At 48.9% G+C, this 20,791-nt stretch overlaps 1 protein-coding gene across 3 annotated transcripts in view; it reads right to left on the bottom strand.

The window, feature by feature from the left end:
• The window catches only part of CD247 (CD247 molecule), a 66,690-nt gene extending 50,892 nt beyond the window's left edge, over positions 1 to 15,798 (bottom strand). For all 3 annotated transcript variants that reach the window (XM_057494953.1, XM_036897164.2, XM_057494954.1), the window contains exon 1: positions 15,537 to 15,798. In XM_057494953.1, the coding sequence (XP_057350936.1) occupies positions 15,537 to 15,783 (247 nt within the window). In that variant the 5' untranslated portion in view covers positions 15,784 to 15,798. The remainder of the gene's footprint in view (positions 1 to 15,536) is intronic.
• Between the last annotated feature and the right edge of the window lie 4,993 nt (positions 15,799 to 20,791).

Here is a 20,791-nt window from a genome sequence, read left to right as displayed (position 1 = left end):
GTCAGGATCCTTGCCTGAAGAATATTTCTGCTGGAAATACAAAGTGTAACTTCATGAGAAATCAATTAATAATACAGGAGTTGGAGGATGACAGGAGTCTGCAATCAACCCCAGTGCCCAGCGGTGATCCTACCAGCAAGTAGGCACTGAACACTCGTGCGCTGCGCCCCAAGCCCAGCACCTCCTGTGCATGAGAGAGCTCGTTCTCACAGAGCCCCTTTGAGGTACATACCATTTTCTACATTAAACAGACGGAGAGCCCCAGATCCGACGAGCCTTTTTCTGCCCCTAAGACACACAGCTAAAAAGTACTGAGGAAGAACTGGGAGCCTGTAGGTGCAGCTGCGGAACCCAGGCCCCTCCCCAGCCATTCAGGGGGGCTGACGGCGAGCACCCCGGGAGCTCAGAGAAGGGAGGGGGCATTGTGGGCTGAGGGGGCTGCTGAGGCTTCAAAGCACAGGTGGGGCTGAGCGGTGCCAAACGGACGGAGAAGCACAGAGAGACAGTCCTCTCCACGCTACACATTAATCACGACCAGCTAAGCCCGGGGAGAGCACTCGCCGGAGGACAGGTCTCTCCTGGGACTAAGCCCTCCCAGACCCGCTCAGAACATCCACAGGTGTTCACAGGCGGCCCCCAGTCAGTTGCACCCAAGCCCACTTCTGTAGGTGGGACCTGAGTGACTGCAAACAGTGCTTGCTGCTGGTGGCCCCTCTGCCCCTGGGGAGGGTCTGAGGCAGGTCTGGGTTCAGGAGCCTCCAGGTCACTCAGAGAGACGCAAATCTCAGTGTCCCCCACCGCAGCCCCTCCTCTGAGGTGCCTCTTCCTGAAGCCATTAATGTGGGGTGCAGCTCAGTGGGGACCCCGGGATGGGCAGGCATCAGCGACTCCAGGTCCCAACCTGGGCCGCACCCTTTCCTGGCGACAAGTCCTGAGCAGATGTCTTGGTGGCTCAGAGACTGGGTTTTCTCACCCATGACATGGAGTGCTAAGGGGACGTCACAAAGCCGTCACAGGACCACGTGAGCTGGGGCCGTCTGCGGCAATACCAGCGTGCCTAGGCTCCTGATAAACATCCTCGGAGACGGGAGCTAAAGGGGAGCAGGGAGCTGGCAGTGGGGGAGGACCCTGGGCTGATGAAGACCTCCACTGCGGGGAGCGGCTCCTTCCCCTCGGACCAGCTGAGCGAAGGGGCCCCTCGCCACGGGCGTGGACCTCACAACATGCCTTCCCCGCAGAGGAGGGGGCTGCTGGCTGCTTCTGCTCAGCACCCTCTCTCCTCGCGCCTCCCACACCCACGCTCCTGAGACGGGGCCCCCCTGGGATGCTGGTTGCTGATGGAGAGAGGAAAGGAGTCACAGAAATCCTCTTCGCACATCGCTCCGTCCTCTCCCAGACTCAGAATTTCTTCTCTCCCTCTCTGTCTTAATGTCCGTTTCTCTCTCTCTCTCTCTCTCTCTCTCTCACACACACACACACACACACACACACACACAAAACCTTCCTGCAACGGCAGAGAAAATCAAAGGCATTCTTAGTCCCAGTTTACACATCTTTTTGTAAACAAGCATGTCTCACTGGAATGAAATTTTATTTTTACCTAGAAGACACTCACGTAGCCTCTCCTTGCGAGTCAGGGATGGGCCGGACCTTCGTCCGGTTTCTCAGACGCTCAGCGACTGCAGAAAGCTACAGAGGCAGGGTCAGCTTCTAGTGACTCTTGCCGAGAACATGTTTGAAGCACTTCCTGACTTAGAACTGAACTGGAGCCACCCTGCCTCCCGCTGGGGCCCCGGCAGCTGTGACCTGGGAACACGGCTCGGTGCGATCTTTGCTCAGCAGCCAAGGACACCTTGAGGAAGGCTGGGGACCGCCTCGGCCTCTGTTCCTGGCAGGACCCTTCTGCCGGTTCAGACACTCATCGGGGAGCCGCGATGTCAGAGCTGGAGCGGGAGGACGTCTAACGTGCAGACCAAGGCCCACTGCGTGCGCTACCACTCAGATTCATTTCGAGATCGCAGAATGCGCTGGCGATGTTTTTCTAAAGGGCAACCCCGGCGCTCCCGAGATGGAGCACCCCCCTTCTGACATACTTATTCCATCTTCCGGAGGCAGGGAGGGGACAGAGCTGGCTCAGCAGCCCCCCGGGCTGCGCCTGTGCCAGTCATCTCAGCAGCAGATTGGCAGCCACCCAGGCTGGGACGCACCTTCCCTTAATGACGCCCAACGGCAAAGACCCTGTGCATTTACTGCAGGCCAATATGCCTTTTCCCTTTCCCCCCTGAGCCACATCACGGGCTATGGCCATCGGTGATCAAAAAAAAAGTAAACTGAGCCATCATCAGAGAAACAACTTTGCCACGTAGTCTGAGGAGAAGTTGAGAAGCAAGTCTTGTGTTTAGGTAAGATATTAAAATGTTGACTCAAATCATTATTTCTGCAATGAGCTTGTTACATGGTGCTAGGAAAGTTTCACAATCTGTCTGTACCTCTGAGTTTCCATTTTTAAAAGGGCGTTTCAGTTCGGGCTCTTCCGGAAGCCAGCCCAGAGACAAAGATTCGAGTCCAGGTAGTTTATTTGGGACTTTATGGCAGGAAGCATATTTAGGGGCTATGGACTGAATCGTGTCCTGTAAAAAGATGTTCAAGTCCTGAGCCCCAGTCCCTCTGAATGTGACGGTATATGGAAATAGGATGTTTGCAAGTGATCAGGTTAAGATAAGATTATTAGGGTGGGCCCTTCTCCAACAGGACTGTGTCCTTACAGAAAGCAGAGGTTTGGACAGACAGACGTGCCCGCAGGGAGAGGGCCGTGTGAGGGTGAGGGCGGGGATCAGGCTGGTACCTCTACCAACCAAGGAGGGCTGAAAGTGCCAGCCACCCGCCAGCCGCTGGGGGAGGCCCGCAACAGATCCCCTCAGAAGGAACCAGCCCCGCGGCACCTTGATTTTGGACTTCCAGACTCCAGATCTGGGAGGGAGTAACGGTCTATTCTTAGGCCTTTGTGGAGCGTGGTTTCAGCTGCCCTAGGAAGTGGACAGAGTAAATATGTGGGGACACGTGGCGGGAAAGAGACGGAAATTAACAAAAGGAGCCTGATCAGCTAGTTACACTGTAAACAACTGGAGCTGCACTGCTGGCAAATTCCAGGCGACCCTGTGGGGCCGGTACCGCAGGACAGCCACACGTGCGGGACAAGGCTGGGCGGCACGGGGCAGCCCCGGGGTCTGTCACTGGCCCTAATCCCCCTGTGTTTCTGGCCTGCATCTGCACAGGGCAGAGCAGCTCCAGGGCCAGAGGAAGGTCTTGGGCAGGAGGTGCAGGCGGTGGCCCCTGCAAGGCAGGCCCCGCACTGAGGGGGAGGCCGAAGGGGGCTGAGTGGGCACTGAGGCCACCGCTGCAAAGGATGATCTTGAAGAGCTGTTGGCAGAGCCCAGCAGGCAGATTATCTCAGAAGAATACAGTGTGATGGCCCCTCTGTTTACCAGGGCAGTCCTGCCCTGCTAAGGGGCCCACAGTCATTGCCTGTGGTGAGTGTTGTGGGGCTGTGAGCAGGACATGAGGAGGCTCACGGGAACACGGCTTGGAGGCCTGCCTGGGAGCACAGAATCCGTCCCCGGGTATCTGTGCTCTTGCTGTTGTGCACCCCTGGCCAGTGTCCCCTTTGCGGGGCATCTTCCTCTCCTCCTCTTTGAATTAAATCCCACCCATGCAAATCCTGAATCCGCCAGACACGTCCCCTGACCCTCTATCCCACCTGGCCAGGTCTCCCTCTTTGAACCCTGACATACTGAGACCTTCTTTCTCAAACTGCCTTCTGCAGGCCATTTAATAGGGGTTCCCTTAAAAAACAAATGCCAAATGGGGTCAAATAAATTCGTATGGCATTGCACACTGTATCCCCCTCTCTTCCTTCTGGAGGTGTGTAATGCACATTTGCAGATAAAAGGTTCTGAAGAATCCTTCAGGGAAACACAAACAAAGTCTTCCTTTAAGTGGTTTAAACTAGTGTTTTCAAAATGTGTGTTCCCTCTTTCAGAGGTACCGTGTTCCCATCTTGAGGACAGTTTGGAAAACCGTGCCTTGCTTATAAACCTCAGCAAACAGGTCCTCTGGGGGTCAGCTCCGGCGAGCAGTGGGTCCCATGGAGGCCAGTGGGACCAGGCCTGGGTGGGGAGGGTGCTCCGTGTCAGGTGCCCAGGGCTTGAGTGGCAGGCGCCTCCTGAGGGTGGGGAGTGAGGCTCCAGGGATGGGTGGGGTTGCTACCCAGAGCCCCTGCTGCACTTCCTGGCGTCCCAGGGTGGGAGATCCTGTTCCCCCATCCCATCTGCTCTTTCCCAACTGTCCACAGGGGGACAAACCTAGCTCCTTCCTCAAAGCTGACAACAAATGAAGGGCCCTTATCCTCAACCCGGAAGCACTGCAGCTCAGGGTGGAGGTCAGGCCGCCTGGGGTCAAAGCCCAGCTCTAGTCAGGCTAACCACAGCCCCTGGGCCTCAGTTCCCCACCTGAAAAATGGGGACACCAAAAAAGCATCGCAGGATTTGTGGACCTAATGCATGTCCACAAAACAGCAAACAAGCTGCTCTCGGCGTGTGTTGGCTGTTACTGTGGCTGTAACACTCACCCAACAGGCGGACTTACCCCCCCTCACCCCCGGCCCCTAACGCAGGGCCTCCAAGCACAGCGCCTGGACTCGCCTGGTGTGGCCCCTGCACGCGCAGCGCTGGCTCTGGCTCTGGCTGAGTTACTGCATGGCCACGTTCTGAGTTTTATTTCCACGTCTGGTGTATTTCTGAGGATGGGGTGTCCCGCTAGGACACGCTCTCCTCGCTGCTAGGACCTCCCTCGGTCTCTTGCTGCTATCTTCTCTCTCCACCTGGCCTCGCCTCACAAATGCCCGTCACTGTTAGTCCCTATTAGTGGGGTCACCAGGGCCTTGGGTCAGTGGGCTGCTAGCCTGTGACCACCGTGGTCCTGGACAATCTCAGGAGAGGTTAGAGATGCCGTGATTTATCTGCACAGAGGCATACATCCGTCCCCTCCTGGTCAGGAACGGGATGCCAGGCAGGGGGTGCCATCCAGGTAGAAAGGCATCCCAGAAAGCCCTTAGAAGGAAATCCTTCCAAGTCCCAGGATGGACCCTGCCCACCTTAGGGGGTCATCCGCAGTGGACAGTTGACAGGAGAAGCTGGACATTTCTCTTTAAGAAATTAAACATGTTTAATGTGTGTCCATTTCATGAAACCAATAAACGAAAATTCACACTCATGGACACTGCTTCATTAGAAGATGAATTCTTGCGTTGCTGAACAGTTCAACAACACTCTCCTCAGCTCAGGGAGGTGGCCCGTCCACCACCGTCAGGCGGAGCTAGCAGGCCAGCCACGGCGTGCTCCCGTCGCCATTCCACAAGAGGCCCCTTCACACACTCCTGGGCCTCGGGACAGCCTGGCGGCCAGGAGCACAGATGGCCGGAGCAAGCCTCGACGTCCTGGGCTCGAGAGCTGCTCTGCCATGTGCTGGGACGTCTGGCTGGTTTATTGATTTCTTGGACCATCAAGTCTTCCAGTAAAACCTGGGAGTGGCCCTTGAAGGTATCTGTCCTTTTCAGGGCAAACACTCCACGCTTCTGGCATGGTGGGCCGGCCCCACGTTGATCATAGGAAATCTCCCAGAGAAGCTTCATCTACTATCCATGTCACTGAAAGTGTAATTCACTGGCAGCCCCCCACTCCCCACCTAATGGTGCTACTGCAAGCCACTTCTGAGTACAAGATAGCTACGGCGAGGGGGGTGTATTCCTGACAACTTTGCACAGTTCAAGTTAATTTCTCAGAGGAATAAATGTAAAATAAGAGTCACATTATTTTAAACAGTGCACACAAATTAAGACCTTATTAATTTTTTGCATTGTGTTATTCCAAATTCATGTCATTCAAAATCCCATGAAATGGGACTTGTATATTCCCTCTGAAAAGATTTGTTTAAACCTTTGAATAATAGCAGGAGTGGAGATGAGGGAGAAGAGCGGCAGCGACTCAGGGTCAGACATGGGGGAGGAAGGCCGAGGTGGGGAGGGACAGCCCCTCCGGCGTGGCTGCCGCCCTGAATTTGAGAGGACTGGGCAATCTGGAGATTAGATTCCTTTTTTTTTTTAAATTGAAATCACCCCAGGCTTGAATGCTGCTAGGCAATATTCAATGCCAGTGTTAAGATGCCTACCCAGCCGAGCCCCATCTCAGCCCCTGGCGCAGAGGACCCGGCCTGTGCTCTCCAAAACGACCAGCAGGAATTTTCTAAGGAAGCCACTGTCTGAAACCAAACCTGGAATTAGATCAGTCTCCGTCAGAGACTCGGTGTTTAGAACCATAGCTAGAAACCGACGGATTGTTTTTTGCCAAACCAGCAAAATCAAGAAATTGCCATGAAGATCAGAAACTGCTTTCTAAATTCTTCCCTCCCACGTTCTCCCCACTGGCCCCTTCGGACTGCAAGCATTTGTGATCATAACTTATTTCACAGTCCATCTTGGTTTCTAAGTAGTGTCCTCTCCAAGATGAGACTTCAAAGCTTTGGAAATTAGAGGCACCCGTCCCCTCACCCTGAAAAGCAGAGCATTCCTGACGAGGTGCTCTGCTGAAATGGAAGCCATCTGCTTTACAGCACCCTCCCTCATGGGGCTGCACACGGGAACATTGAACAACGCAGCATCCGCCATCAGCCGGTGAGCGGGGGTCACATTTTTAAAGGGGATTTCACAGGCCAGGTCTAGCAGGGAGACGGATGGGTGTGCCGCAGCGGACACCATTATTTGAGTTTACGAGCTGTTCTTCTGAAGCCTCTATACTTAATAGAAAGAAAGAGAATAATCCTCTTTGCCAACCTTCTGGAACTCAGTCTTTATTGTTCCTACCAAAATCCAAAGAAAACGGACTGGATTCATTTTGCCCAGAAAGCATTTGTGTATTTCAGATAGGTCTGGGCCCTGAGGCCTTGACCGTTAAGTGAGAGAAAAGACAAAAATTTCTCTGTAATCTGAGAAAATCAAAGGGGGAGTTTCTGAAGCTCTCTGGCCTAACTCAGAACAGTCCTGGGTGGTAGCTCCTCATACGCACACACCTCCTTTGCTACTGAACTCAGCACAGAAATGAACACAGGTTCACAAAGTGATGAACATCAGACCAGACCATAAAGAGGCACTCCTGGAGGCGAACGGGGACTTTCTCGTAAAGCCCAAGAACAGGACTCAGGACCCAGGGAGCTTTCTATTACCTATGGGCTCTCGGCCACTCAGCGTCCATGTCCGCACACCAGCCTGGTCGCTGCGGCCAACCCACAGGATTGTTTATTTCACTTGGGGTGCATGAGAGGTGCTTGGCTAGTACAGATGACCCTTGAAAAACATGGATTTGAACTGCACGGGTGTCCACCTCTACACAGATTTTTTTCCCCATAAATACACTGGAAAAGTTTTTGGAGATTTGTGACAATTTGAAATAACAGTTTCTTTTCTCTGGCTTACTTTATTGTAAGAATACAGTATGCAATACATATAACATACAAAATATGTGTTAATTGATGATCTATGTTATTAGAAAGGCTTCCAGTAAAGAGAAGGCTGTTAGTAGTTCAGTTTTGCAGGAGTCAAAACTTACATGTGGATTTTCCCCTGCACTGCGGGTGGGCACCCCTAACCTCATGAAGGGCCAACTGTATTTACTCACTGCTAAATGAGTTGTCCAACAGTTTGAATAGTCAGATATTAAAAATAACCATCAGTCTGAAAACACCAACTCTCAGTGGTGCAGTTAGGTCACCACCCTATTGGACTGCTTGCCAATCTATTCTGAGGGCAGAAAGACAAGCAGCATCAGATGCATTTGGACTATTTTAGTCAAAACTCGTAGGGTGGCCACTGTGAGCAGGCCTGGTGAGAATGTGGGGAGCTGGTAACATTTCCTGCTGGTGGGTAAGTGCTCCCGAAACTCCCTGTGTGCTGGGCCTCCATCATGACAAGGGCTCACCATCAGGAGCTATTCGTGTCGGGTTTTGAACCCTGAATTCTGAGAACAACGATTTTCCACCTTCTTTTGTCACCTTAACCTAGTAATAATGTCAACAGTGAGTTTAGGAGATCCCCACACCTCTGGGCTTGATTGTAAGGGGGTGGACTGGGTTCCACGGTTAGAGTCACGTGCTAAGTAAGGGGCCTGGGAGGCACAGTGGTGCTCAGAGGGAAAGACAGCAGGCCTGCCTGGAGGTGGGGGCTCGGAGGGGAGTGTTCTCTGCACCTACGAAGAAGCCACTCCCACCCCCCCAGGATCCCAGACAGCCCAGTTTGGACAGAAATTTTCTTCTCTCAGTGCATCTCAGCCCCGCTGTTCACCTTCCCGGACTGCCAGCTTGGAATTTAAGCAGCATTGGCCCTTCCCACAGCAGAGCCATCCTGCCACCACCAGCCTCTTCTTAAATACACACACCACACACACAGAACTACTCGTGAGCACACACACAGCACAGCTGCAGATGCAGGACGTGCCCAGCGGCGAACAAGTGAGCACATGCGTGCACTAGGCACACCAGTGCATACACACGCACACATACCCACAAGGACACAGACACCCACACACCCACCACAGCACACAAGCAAACACACACCAACATACATGTCTGCCAGTGCCCGCACTGCCTAGAAGCCACAGGCCTAAAGCACAGGCCATTCCATTGAGGGCTTCACCTAGCTCGGCTGCCTGCCCTGGAGCAGGTTGCTCCGGGGCAGTCAGCCTCCTGCGGCAGCCTCCACCCCCACCCCTGTTCTTTCCCCTGTAACACCTCTTCTTTCCAGTTCTCTGCCATCCCCTCCAGCCCACGTGACAAAGGGCAGCCCTGACTCAGGCCGCTCATGCACACAGTGTCTTAGAGCCGACGCGTTGTTGCATGGTGGTAACTAGAGAAGCACAGAACATACAGCTGCCTACCCAGTCTCTGCTGCAGGAGAGGCAAGAGGGGTTTGTTTACTGCTGGATGGTGGCGTCGGCCATCCTTCCCAGCTTTCCTCCCCAACCTCAGGTGCGGCACCCCACCGACCCGGCAGCCACCCCAGGAGCCTTCTCCTGGCCCAGCCCTCCCCCCAGGCAGCTTTGGAGGAGCCACACTAAGTCACAGACGTGGACAATTTGGTTCACGAATGCTTTGTGTACTTTGCTCAGCATCAGATTTCTTATCTTTGTTTGCTTTGCTCCAGGCACAGCCCAAGGCTGGCGCAGGGGGCTCAAGGCTAATAATCAGCTGAGAAGAATATATTTGAGACATAAATAATTGAGAACTGAATATAGACATCTGTCATTCAAAGGCAATGTTCTCACTCCTGGAGGATTTCGTAAGCTCAGCGTCTGTGTGTAGCAGTGCACTATTCTTCAGAAGACCTCGTACTTACAGAGCCCTACACACTGAATGGAGAAACTTTCTTATCACACAGATCACTACAGGCTAGTATTTAGGTTCAAAGCCTCTCAAATATGATTTGATTTCATTTCAATTTACACATTGGATGTCCACCTCTGTGTAAGGCAGTGGTGGGGTACCTGCCCTCCCAGCAATGGGCTAACTTGAAAACCGAGGCCCCTCCTTCCCAAGAAAGCTCCCAAGTAGACATATTTATTAAGAGCAAAACAGAAAAAATGGGTCTTCCCAGATTTGTGGGAAATGTGAGTTCATATTATATTATTAACTATAATAATATGCCAGAGTAAAACATAATTCTCTATTAACAAGGAAATATTTCACACTCAGCAGAATAATGTATATTAAATGAAGATATTCAACATCAAAATAATTATTTCTTACTTGAAAAATTGAGAGGAAAATAGTATTAAGTGTTTCCTAAGGGGAATATCTTCAAAAGTGCATCAGAATTCAGTCATCGGGTATAACCCGGTAAGCAAGGACCTGGTAGGGAGGCTGCAAAGAACATTCTAGAGCGCGTTCCTGAGTGAGAGATCGCAGAATCCGTGTTCAGGGACTGATTGCGCTATGAGGCGAGTGATCAAATCTCTGAGCCTCATTTTCTTCATTTATAAAAAGAGAACTCTACTTTTTCTGCTGCTTGTCATAAAATAGTAACAAGAATCAAGTAAGGAAATGTATGGAAACGACTTTGTAAATATAAAGGGGTGACAGCGTTGAGAGAAGGGGGGTCTGGACTGGGCGGGGCTCCTGCGACCTTGTTCTAATGTTTTCTACTTATTTTTCTCCCCTTGAGCCTGGAAATTAGTTGCCGAGCAGCCCAAATCCAAGCGGGCAAGCAAAGTGGACAGCAGAAGCTATTAACACTTCCTCCACTGAGATCTGCTCTCTGTTTAACTCCGCTCTCACCAGCTGAGCCTTATCTGGCCCCCAGTAAATCTGCAGCCAAAGCGCGAGTGTTAGGGACTAGCCAGAAAATGCTGAACTTCATCCTTGGATTTTCACCACTGAGCTCCCGCTGGAGAGAGTTAAAAATACTGTGATAAAGACGAAATCCAGATAAAGAAAAGTATTTGGAGTTGCAGGGGACAGTGAAGTTTAGGCACCTGACACTGTGAGCCGACACCAGTGTGGTGGGGGGGGCGAGGTAACTAAATGTTATTCACAACTTTGTAATGTCACGACCACACGCAGTTCATTTTGCAGCCGAAAGGAACCTCCTTTCCCATCTCACAGTTGGGGAAACTGAGCCCAGAGAGAGATTTCTGCCCAAGTTCACGTTGCAATTTAGTGACAAAGTGGAAAAGAAAGCAGGGTTAGCACCAGGGCTCCTAGTTTATTGCAGTAGGAAAATGATATTCTTTCTATTTTGCAGGTTGGGAAACTGAGGTACACGTGATAATGGTACTGCCCTTTGAGCACTTTTTGGGCGTAGGTGCCTCCGAATAGTACTCCATGACCCCATGCACGAGGCAGACACCCTTACGTCAGCTCAGACTGCAAGACAAGGCTCTGGAGGTGAGCAACTCCCCGACCGAGAAAGTCCAGACAGAAACCAGGACCCGTACCCCGATCTTTCTGACTCCACGGCGCCCTCCCCCACCCCACCACAGCTGCCTGCTCCAGAGAAGACGGAAACGCTTGCAGAGGGTCAGAGAGTTAGGAAAACACTGTCTCCTGGTCGGGATTGCTTTCAACAGAGTCTAAAGCATCCTGTAAGACGTTCTTTTAATTTACACTAGGCTTTTAATTGTCAGTTCTGGAGAAATCAGCTCAAGAAGGTAATTCAAAAGAAAAAAATTAAAGCTGCGTATGTAAAGGTTTTCCTGCAGGACTAGCTTTAATAACAAAAATTAGAAACAGCCCCAAAGCCCAGCAATAAAGAAATAGTGAAGAAAATATGATACATAAACTATGCAGGGTTACACAGCAATTAAAAGCAAACATGAAGGCTCAGCATGAAAAAAATGCTTACGATAGATTATTAAGAAAAAAAAGCATATGAAACTATTTCACAGCGATGACTTTCTAAAGGATACATATATAGTTGTAAAAAATAACAGAATGGGACATAAAAAAGTGAAAATGAAAAGCTATGGGATGAGGTTCTTAAGATTATGAGTTTTAAACAGCTTATAACTTCCTCTAATAATTTTATGATATTTTTGTTAAAATACCTCAACTGAAAAGAGGAAAAAGGTGAGAACTACTTGGAACATTTACTTAGTAACCCAGGCCAAATTGGACTGAGAAGGTCAGGACACCCGCTTCTTTTTCTCTTTCCATATTTTGAGGCAATCGGATACTTGATTTATGCTACACTGCACAGACTCTTATTTCTCCCTGTGGTGGCTTTCATTAGTTTACTAGTTCACTAGTTAACACTCTCCAACAGAGAGAGCCTTGTTTATTTCTGTTTTCCTTAGTGTTAAAGCTAAGTCAGAAAGATGAACATCTTTCTTTGTTTACTTTTGAGGTTTATATGAGTTGACTCATATAAAATTACTATTTTTCTGGTCCAAAATAAACGGATATTAGAAATGTCATATGGTCCAACCAGAAAATTTTAATAGCAGCAGGATTTTATCTTAAATCATCTTTGCAACTCATTTTGAATCATTCTGTTCAAACTGCCCTGCCCCTTCTACCAGTTTAATTTGGTTTTTCATTTTAAAGTACTTTGTTTCATGATAAGTTCTCTAGAACACAGGTCCAAATAAAGCCACTCCAGTAACCACCTCTCCCCCAAATAACCATTAAAGGTAATTTTAATCACATAGAAATGTCTAGATTTCCTTCATTTACTCACTTTTTAATTCATTCCACAAATATTTACTGCTCCAGGCTCTGTGCTAAATGCTGGGATGCACCTCTGAGTAAGACTGAGATGAGTTTTCCCTCAGCAAACATAGCTTGGTGTTTCAGGCTGGGAGGAAGGGCTAAGTACAGGCAGTGACTCAACTGATCTGTCTGTTTCAACTAACAGGCCAGTGACTCGTTTGACTATTTTTTAACCAAACTGAATGTCTGCTCAAATTGATTAAATCCAGCACTGCTTTAGTGTTAATAAAAACTAACCTTGGCCCAAGCCGAGAAGTTCATTTGGAATGATCCCTGCTTTATATTTAGTCAGTTAACTGACCCAGAGGTGAACAACTTAGGAGAGAGGATTCCTGAAGTGTGTGTGTGGACGACACTAACGCAGGCAGGTCCCTAGTGGCTCCTGAGCCCTTCCAAGTAAAACACACGGCTTGATGCCTGGGGACTTTTGAAAGTAAAAGTATACATCCAGTAAAAAATAAGTCTAGTTTTTTAAAGACAAAGGCAAAAATAAAAAGAATTTTAAAATAAGTACAGCAGTGGTTATTCTCCTAAGCAAGGGCTTCCCAGGACCACTTCTGGGGGATGTTCTGAGGCAGCCCATGTGGCCTCTAGGCCAGCGAGTCTGAGAAATGCCAGGGTAGGAAAATGAAGCAGCTCGTCCCGAAGAGAAGAGCCAGGTGCCTGGGGCTCCGAATGAACCATGGGTGGGAATGCCGTCGCTCAACAGGCCCCCTCCAGTCCAGCCCCAAGCAGTTTAAGCAAAGAACTGGCGTTCAAGAAGTTCGCCTTTATACCTCGTCAGTGTGCAGCCAGCCCGGACCGTGGGGCTGCGAGACCCCCGTGTGGGCTATGCCTCCAGTTTCCTCCCCCTATTCATACTACATACATATGTCCAGGCCTGTGTTCACTTTGGGGGAATATCTCCTACAGAATAAGCAGAAAAGACAGCCTTAGAAAACAGTGGTTATTCATGAACAGTAATGCTCATTATACGACTGCCAAACTTCGACCCCTGTCCCTGACGGGACCAGCCAGCTGCTGGGTGGGCGGCCGCCATGGGCCGGCGCTGCCGTGCGTGCTCGGAAGCGGGGGAAGGGTACGCAGCCTTTCCGAGGGCGGAGAAATGCCTGGCGCTGTTTCCCAACACAGCTGAGAGCAGATTAAGAATCCCAACCACCTGTTTCCATTTCTTGCTCCTGGATATTGAGAAATTGAGAAGACGGGCCAGGAGGTGGTGACAGCTACAGATAACACAGCTCCCATGTATCGGCTGTCGGCTATTCACTTCTCATCTCCACAAGGGAGGTTATCCTTAGATACCAAAACTAAAGCCCAGAGAGTTTCAGCGACTTGCCTGAGGGCGCACAGCTAGGAGATAGCGCCTCTGGGATTCGTCCTGTGACAGGCCTGACTCTCCCCACCACAGCCATCTGCCTCCCTAGCAGCAGAGCCGCAAACTAGCCTGGGAGCCTGCATTCGCTAAGGCTCTTTGCACCATCTCGCTGGGGAAAAGACAGCAGCTGCCCTGACCCCCGGACGCCGCCTTGGCCGCTGCGGGGCAGGCAGCTAGAGGCACTGAGCGGCTGAGGGCTCTGCAGGCAGAGTGTGCCCATGCCAGCAGGCACGCCGTCCGCGTCCCCTGGAGCCTCAGACCCTGGTGACACTCTCGGTGGACACTCGCCCGGGGACCCCTCCTCGTGTACACAGACTGGGTCATGCTTGCTCCGCTCCTAATGATCTGGGCCTTTCCACGGAACTGCAAATGGAAGTCTTGGTGAAAAAGGAGACGTTTTAAAGGGCGTGGGGGATGGGTAACTCAACTGAGCAAAACAGAGAGGAGACGCCACTCCGGCCCGTCAGCAGCCGTTCCTCCAGGGGAAGTGGCAAAGGGTGTCAGGCAGCGCGGGTGCCACTTACAGCCCTTATGCTGAAGGCCCAGGTGACCCCGGGCCCGACCTCCCCGGGCTGGGACCCAGGGACGCGTCTGTCTCGGAGTCTTATCCAAGAGTGTCTGAAATTTCAGTCCCCACCTCGGCGAGGCGGGTGGCACTGAACTGAAGGCTGCTGCACGCGGCCGGTCTGGTCCTTCCACCTGGTCTGCGGCGGGGACTGGCCCCTCGGTCCCCTCGGCCCCCTCGGGCCCAGGCCCAGCGCGACGGCCGCACCCGAAGCCCGGGGCTGCCCCGAAGGGCCCTGCGCCCGAGGACGGGCTGTGCTGGGCCTGCCGCTCCCGCCCTGGGGCTCCGCAGCGCCGCTGGTGGCCGCGGGGCGAGGACCTTGAGGCCACCCTCCCGGTGTCCGCAGGCCCCGACGCGGCCCGCCCTTGTCCTGTCCGCCACCCCCGAGGAGCCCGCCCGGTCCCCTCATTGTGCTCCCACCCTCCGGGCCGGGAACATGCGGGGCCTGAAGGACGCCAGGGCCCAGTGCGCTCTCTGGGGGGCTGCCTGTCACCACGGGGGCCACTTAACCAGTCACATCCTCTCAGGTCCCCTAGTTCGTCTGCATTTTCGGTCCGGGTCCCAGGACCCTCGGATGCAGAGCCCCGTGGTGAGGTCACCCAGCCTGGGATGGGGGCTCCACGGGGCTGCCCTTGGCCTTGGGGTGCAGGAGCGCAGGGGCGGCCGGCAGAGCTCAGTCCAGACACGTACCCCACGGAGGGCCAGCTTCCCTCCTTGGTGAGCCCCACTTTGCCCCCGGCCCGTCAAGGTGCTTCAGGTCAGCCAGGGCCACTGTCATGACCCCATCTGACCGACGAGAGAAGTGTCCTTTGTGGGCGAAGGAAGAAGGAAAGAGGCTGAGTGGCGGAGCCGGCAAGCAGGTAAGAAGACACGCAGAGCCTAGAAAAATGTGCCAGCACGAAGCACTTCCTGGCTGACATTTTCTGGCGCCCTCCAGCTTCTGTTTAATACCCCCACCCCTTCTCCCCACACGGCCTGCCTCAGTTGCTCATCTGTCCACCTCCCCACGCTTCTCCTCCGTGGACTTTCTCTCTTCCGTGAGCACTAGAAAAATCTACCCTTCGGGCCGGTGTGTTTCCAGCAGCTGGCCCTGACCTGATGCCCGACTTGGCTGCAGTGACGCAGGTGCCAGCGTCGAGCTGGACCCCCTCTGCTCAGCCGCCCGTCGGTGTGGGAGGACAGGACTGGCAGGAGACCCCCAGCTCCTCACCAGCCCTCCGCCGTCTGCCCCCGGCACACGCACATGCACAAAGAGTCTCCAAACCGCCACCCGTCCATCGGCCTTACCTGTGACAGGGAGCTGGGCCTGCAGGATGGCCGCCATGACGAGCGCCTTCCACTTCATCTTGTCCCTTCCCGCAGGATGGTACCCGGAGGCGGCGGCTGTGGCAGCCACGGCTGGGACAGAGAGGACAAGGGCAGTCTCTGCTGGCTGGGCCTGCTGGCTCCTCAGGAAGTGGGGGACGACGGGGCCTGTGTGAAGGCAGACACCTGCCGCAGGGCCCAGACGCTCGCGCTCCCCCTTTCCGTTCATGGGCAGGAAGCTCTGGAGGTTTGAGGGTTGGGGTGTGTGTGTGTGTGTGTGTGTCTGAATTTTGCTTTTTCTCTCATTTAACCATTGTTTATTTTCCTCTTTTTTGCCTAATTTTTATCTAATTCCTATTTTAATTGGCAAAGTCAGCCCCAAGGCAAATAAATATGAGTTTCTGATGCAGGTAAGGACATTTCCCATTTTCCTAGAGGCATGAATATTTGAGTATTTTATACAGGTTGAGCTCTGAGTTCAGAATCAAGCTACACGTGCAGACAGAGCTCTCTGCTTCTAGTGCCATCTCTGCTGTGCACTTGCTGTGAGGCCTGCGTAGACTTCAGTGTTCTTATCTAGGATACAAATTGCTGGGGTAGATCTGAGGTTGCAAATCTAAACTTGGCCTAAATGTGAGCCATTGAATTGTTTGAAATACCAAAGCTCACCTAGTATTTCAAACACTTTTGTTCATTGTCAACATTTAAACACTGGAGTAATTTACAATAACAAAAAAAGATTCATGTTGAGAAATAAGCATAATAAAAGTGTAAGATCTATATGAAACAGACGTTAAAACATTCCGGGGGAATACAGAAAGGCCTTGGGCAAATGGAAAGGCATGTCTTGGTCTTTGATGAAAAGTTCCCTCTAATGACCAAAATTCTCCCTAAACTAACCAATCCATCCCACTAAAAACACCAACATATAAAAATAACTCCTACAGCTCAACAATAAGAAAACATAACCCAATTTAAAAAATGGCCAAAAATCTGAACAGACATTTCTCCAAAGAAGATGTACAAATGACCAATGGGCACAATGAGAAAATGCTCAACTTTGTTAGTAGTTAGGGAGATGCAAGTCGAAACAAAATGTTGCTTCGCACCCACTACAATGGCTAAAATAAAAAAAGATAGACAAGCATCAGTGAGGATGTGAAGACATTGGAACACTTGGACATTGCTGGTGGGAATGTAAACTGATGAAGCCATTGTAGAAAACAGTTTGGCAGTTCCTCAAGGAATTAAACAGTTATCATATGTCTCAGTAATGGTACATCTAGGCACATACCTAAGAATTGAAACCACATGTCCACACAAAACTTGTGCTTTCATAGTCATTGCATCATTAGTCCTAACAGCCCCAAACTAGAACCAAGCCCATGAAGTAATGGATAAACGAATGTGGTATATCACCCAAATGGAGTATGATTTCAACCACAAAAGGAATGAAGTATTATTACAATGTTACAACATGGATAAACCTTGAAAACATTATGCTAAGTGAAAAGTGAAAGGAGTGAAACATTATATAATTCCATTGCTATCAAATGCCCAGAGTAGGTAAACCCAGAGAGACAGGAAGTAGATTAGTGGTTGCCAGGAGATGGGGAGACAGGGAAATTGGGACTATCTCACTAAGAGGCATGAAGTTCCCTTTTGGGGTGACAGAAATGTTCTAGAATTCAGTGGTGGTGATGGTGCACAGCATAGTGAATATTTTAAAAATCACTGGGAGTACATTAAAATGGTGAATTTTATGTTATGTGAATTATATCTCAATACAGAATTAATGCCAAGACAAATAAACAACAACAACAACAAAAATAGCCAAGAAAACTCTGGAATAGAAGAGCAAGGAGAGTTAAATAGCCCTGTCAGACATCAAACATTACAAAGCAACGTGATTCCCACTGACATCTTTGGTACTACAGTCTCAAACACACAGACAACTTGTTTTTGACAAAGGTGCAAGGAAAATTCAATGGACAAATGATAGTCTTTTCAACAAATGGTTGAACTAGATATCTATATGGAAAAAATTAAAAAACATTGACTCTCATTTTACAGCATACACAAAAACTAACTAATATATTTCACAGACCTAAATGTGAATTCTAAACCTATAAAACTCCTGGAATAAAACATAGGAGAAAAACCTTTGTGATGAAACTTAAGAAGCACAAACTATAAGAGAAAATAAATTGATAAATGAATGGTTATTAAGCACATGTAAAGATGCAGAACATCATTAATAATTAAGGAAATACAAATTAAAACACAATGGGATACATACCCATTGATATAGCTAAAATCAATCAACCGGCCATACCATGTGTTGACAAGGGTATGGAGGAACTGGAATTCACAGAGACTAATGGTTGTTATTTTAAATGATACAGCAATTTGGGGAAACAGCATGGCAATTTTTAAAAAAGTTAATCATGCATCTACTATATAATCCAGCCATTCCACACTGAGGTATCTACACCAGAGAAAAGGAAATATGTCCATACAAGGATCAGTACATGAATATTCCTAACAGTTTTATTTTTAATAACCAAAAGCTGGAAACCACCCAAATATCTACCAACAGATGTATGGATAAAAAATACTAGTATATCCATTCAATGAACTAATACTCAGTAATAAAAAGGAATAAACTGCTAGTACACACACCACCATGGCTGATCTAAAATCATCTAAAATCTAAAGTCAGGTGAAAGAGTACATGTTGAATGACTCCATTTACATAAAATTCTATGAAATTAGACTAATCTTCAGTGAAGAATTTCAAAAACGAACTACAAACCAAGGAAAGGCGCTTGCTGTACAGTGGCAAAGGGCTTAGTTCCTTACTACATAAAGAGCACCTAAGCATTATTCAATCACAACAAATACTTTCTGAGAGCCTACTGTGCGCCAAGCACTGTGCTGTAAGCTGAAGATAAACCAGGAGCAAAAACAGACAACAAATCCTCATGCTCACAGGATTTTCCTGTTGGTAGAAGTCTAAAACCACACTAGAAAAATGAGCAAAGGACTTGAATAGAAAGTTCATGGAAAAGGAAGTACCGAATGGCTTTTAAATGAATGAAAAATCCTCGGTATCAGTCTAAGATATATCAAAATTAAAACTACAGTGAATACACTTTACCTGCCTTACTGGTCCTGACCCCTCCACTTGGTTCAACAGCCTCCCAAGAATATTGTTCCAGAAAATTTCTCTTCTCTCTCCTGAATATCAATTTTTTCTTCTAAACTGGATCATTCTTATCAGTACACAAGCAGCTTATTTCTCCCATCTTTAAATACCCTCAAAGATTTGAAAAGCATTTTCACCTTGAAGCTTGCCATATCTCTTGCTGCTTTAGGACTCCAGCCCCCGTGTGAAGAAGCCTTTATTAGCCTGCTTGGAGACACATGGCTCGGCTGACAGCCGGCACTCAATTCCAGATGAGAGAGTAAGGCCGTCTCAGACCATCCAGCCCCACCCGAGCTTCCAGAGGACTACAGACACATGGGTGGCCCCAGCTGGGGCCAGGCCGATGCTGCCTAATGGAGCCCAGCCTCAGCTGCTGACCCACAGAACCATGAATAACTAAAATGGTTGTTCTAAGCCACTAAATTTGAGATGGTTGTTACACGATGACAGACAGCTGAAACACTCAGTATCCCCTTATCAATCCCAGGATGCACTCTAATTGGCCCAACTTGGGTCTTTTTGCTCACCTCTTGGATAAACCATTATTTCTAGGGGGATAAGATGAGATTGGACATGGAACACTATGATTAACAGCTCTAACAAAATCATGTGCGATAGATAAAGGAAGGGAAAGTACTCCGGGCATACGTAAAGCAGTAATTGTCCATTACAGTAGCTGTCCCTCCCGCGTGCAGCGGAATGGGGCTGGGACCTAGAATTAAGCCCACACTGCAGAGGAGGACACAGATGGGGGCACGAGCTAAGGCAAAACCCAGGGAGGACGTGATGACCAGCAGCTGTAGCTCCTTGCGGGGGAAGTTTGGCTATTCTTCATGGTTGAATCTCTAGCTCCCAGGACCTTTAGATGGGTGGATAGATGCATGCGTGGATGGCTTCTATTAATACGATGTATCATATTTATTAATTTGCATGTGTGGAACCATCCTTGCTTCAGGATAAATTCCACTTGATCATGGTGTGCGACCCTTTTAATGTGTTGTTGAACTTGGTTTATTAATATTTTGTTGAAAATTTTTGCATCTATATTCATCAGGAATATTGGCCTATCCTTTCTTTGCTTGTAGTATCCTTAGCTGACTTTGTTATCAGGATAATGTTGATCTTGTGAAATCAGTTTGGGAGTGTTCCCTTCTCTTCAGTTTTTTTTTTTTTTGGAAGAGTTTGACAAGGATCGGTGATTATTTTTTAAATGTTTGGTAGAATTCCCCAAGGAAACTATCTGGTTCTGGAATTTTCATTGTTGGGAGATTTTTTATTACTGACCCAATCTGTATTTTCTATTTCTACATGATTCAGTTATGGCAGGTTTTAAATTTCTAGGAATTTTTCCATTTCCTTGAGGTTATCCAATTTGGGGGCATGTAATTGTTCATAGTAATCTCTTATGATCCTTTGTATTTCTATAATATCTGTTGCAATGTCTCCTCTTTCATTTCTGATTTTTTTTCCTTAGCAAATGGCTTGTCAATTTTACTTATCTTTTCAAAAACCTTAGTTCTTAGTTTCATTCATCTTTTCTATTGTTTTTCTGGTCTCTATTTCATTTATTTCTGTCCTGATCTTTGTTACTTCCTTCTTTCTGCCAACTTTGGGCTGAGTTTGTTTTTTCTTTCTCTGCTTCCTTGAGGTGTAAAGTTAGGTTGTTTATTTGAAATCTTTCTCATTTCTTAATCTCTGTACTTATCAGTATAAACATTCCTCTTAGAACTGCCTTTGTTGCATCCCATAAATTTTGGGATGTTGTGTTTCCATTTTCCTTTGTTTTGAGGTAATTTTTTTATTTCTTTGACTCATTGGTTGTCCAAGAGTGTGTTTTTAGTTTCTACTTATTTGTGAAATTTGTAGTTTTCCTCCAGTTATTGATTTCTAGTTTCATGCCATTGTGGTCAGAAAAGATACTTGGTATGATTTTGATGTTAAATTTGCTAAGACTTGTTTTTGTGGCCTATAATATGATCTATCCTGAAGAATGTTCCATGTGCACTTGAAAAGAATGTGCATTCTGCCA

The sequence above is a fragment of the Manis pentadactyla genome, chromosome 19 (genome assembly GCF_030020395.1).
Source record: "Manis pentadactyla isolate mManPen7 chromosome 19, mManPen7.hap1, whole genome shotgun sequence".
Classification (NCBI taxonomy): Eukaryota; Metazoa; Chordata; class Mammalia; order Pholidota; family Manidae; genus Manis; species Manis pentadactyla.
This window is presented reverse-complemented; position numbering and strand designations above follow the sequence as displayed.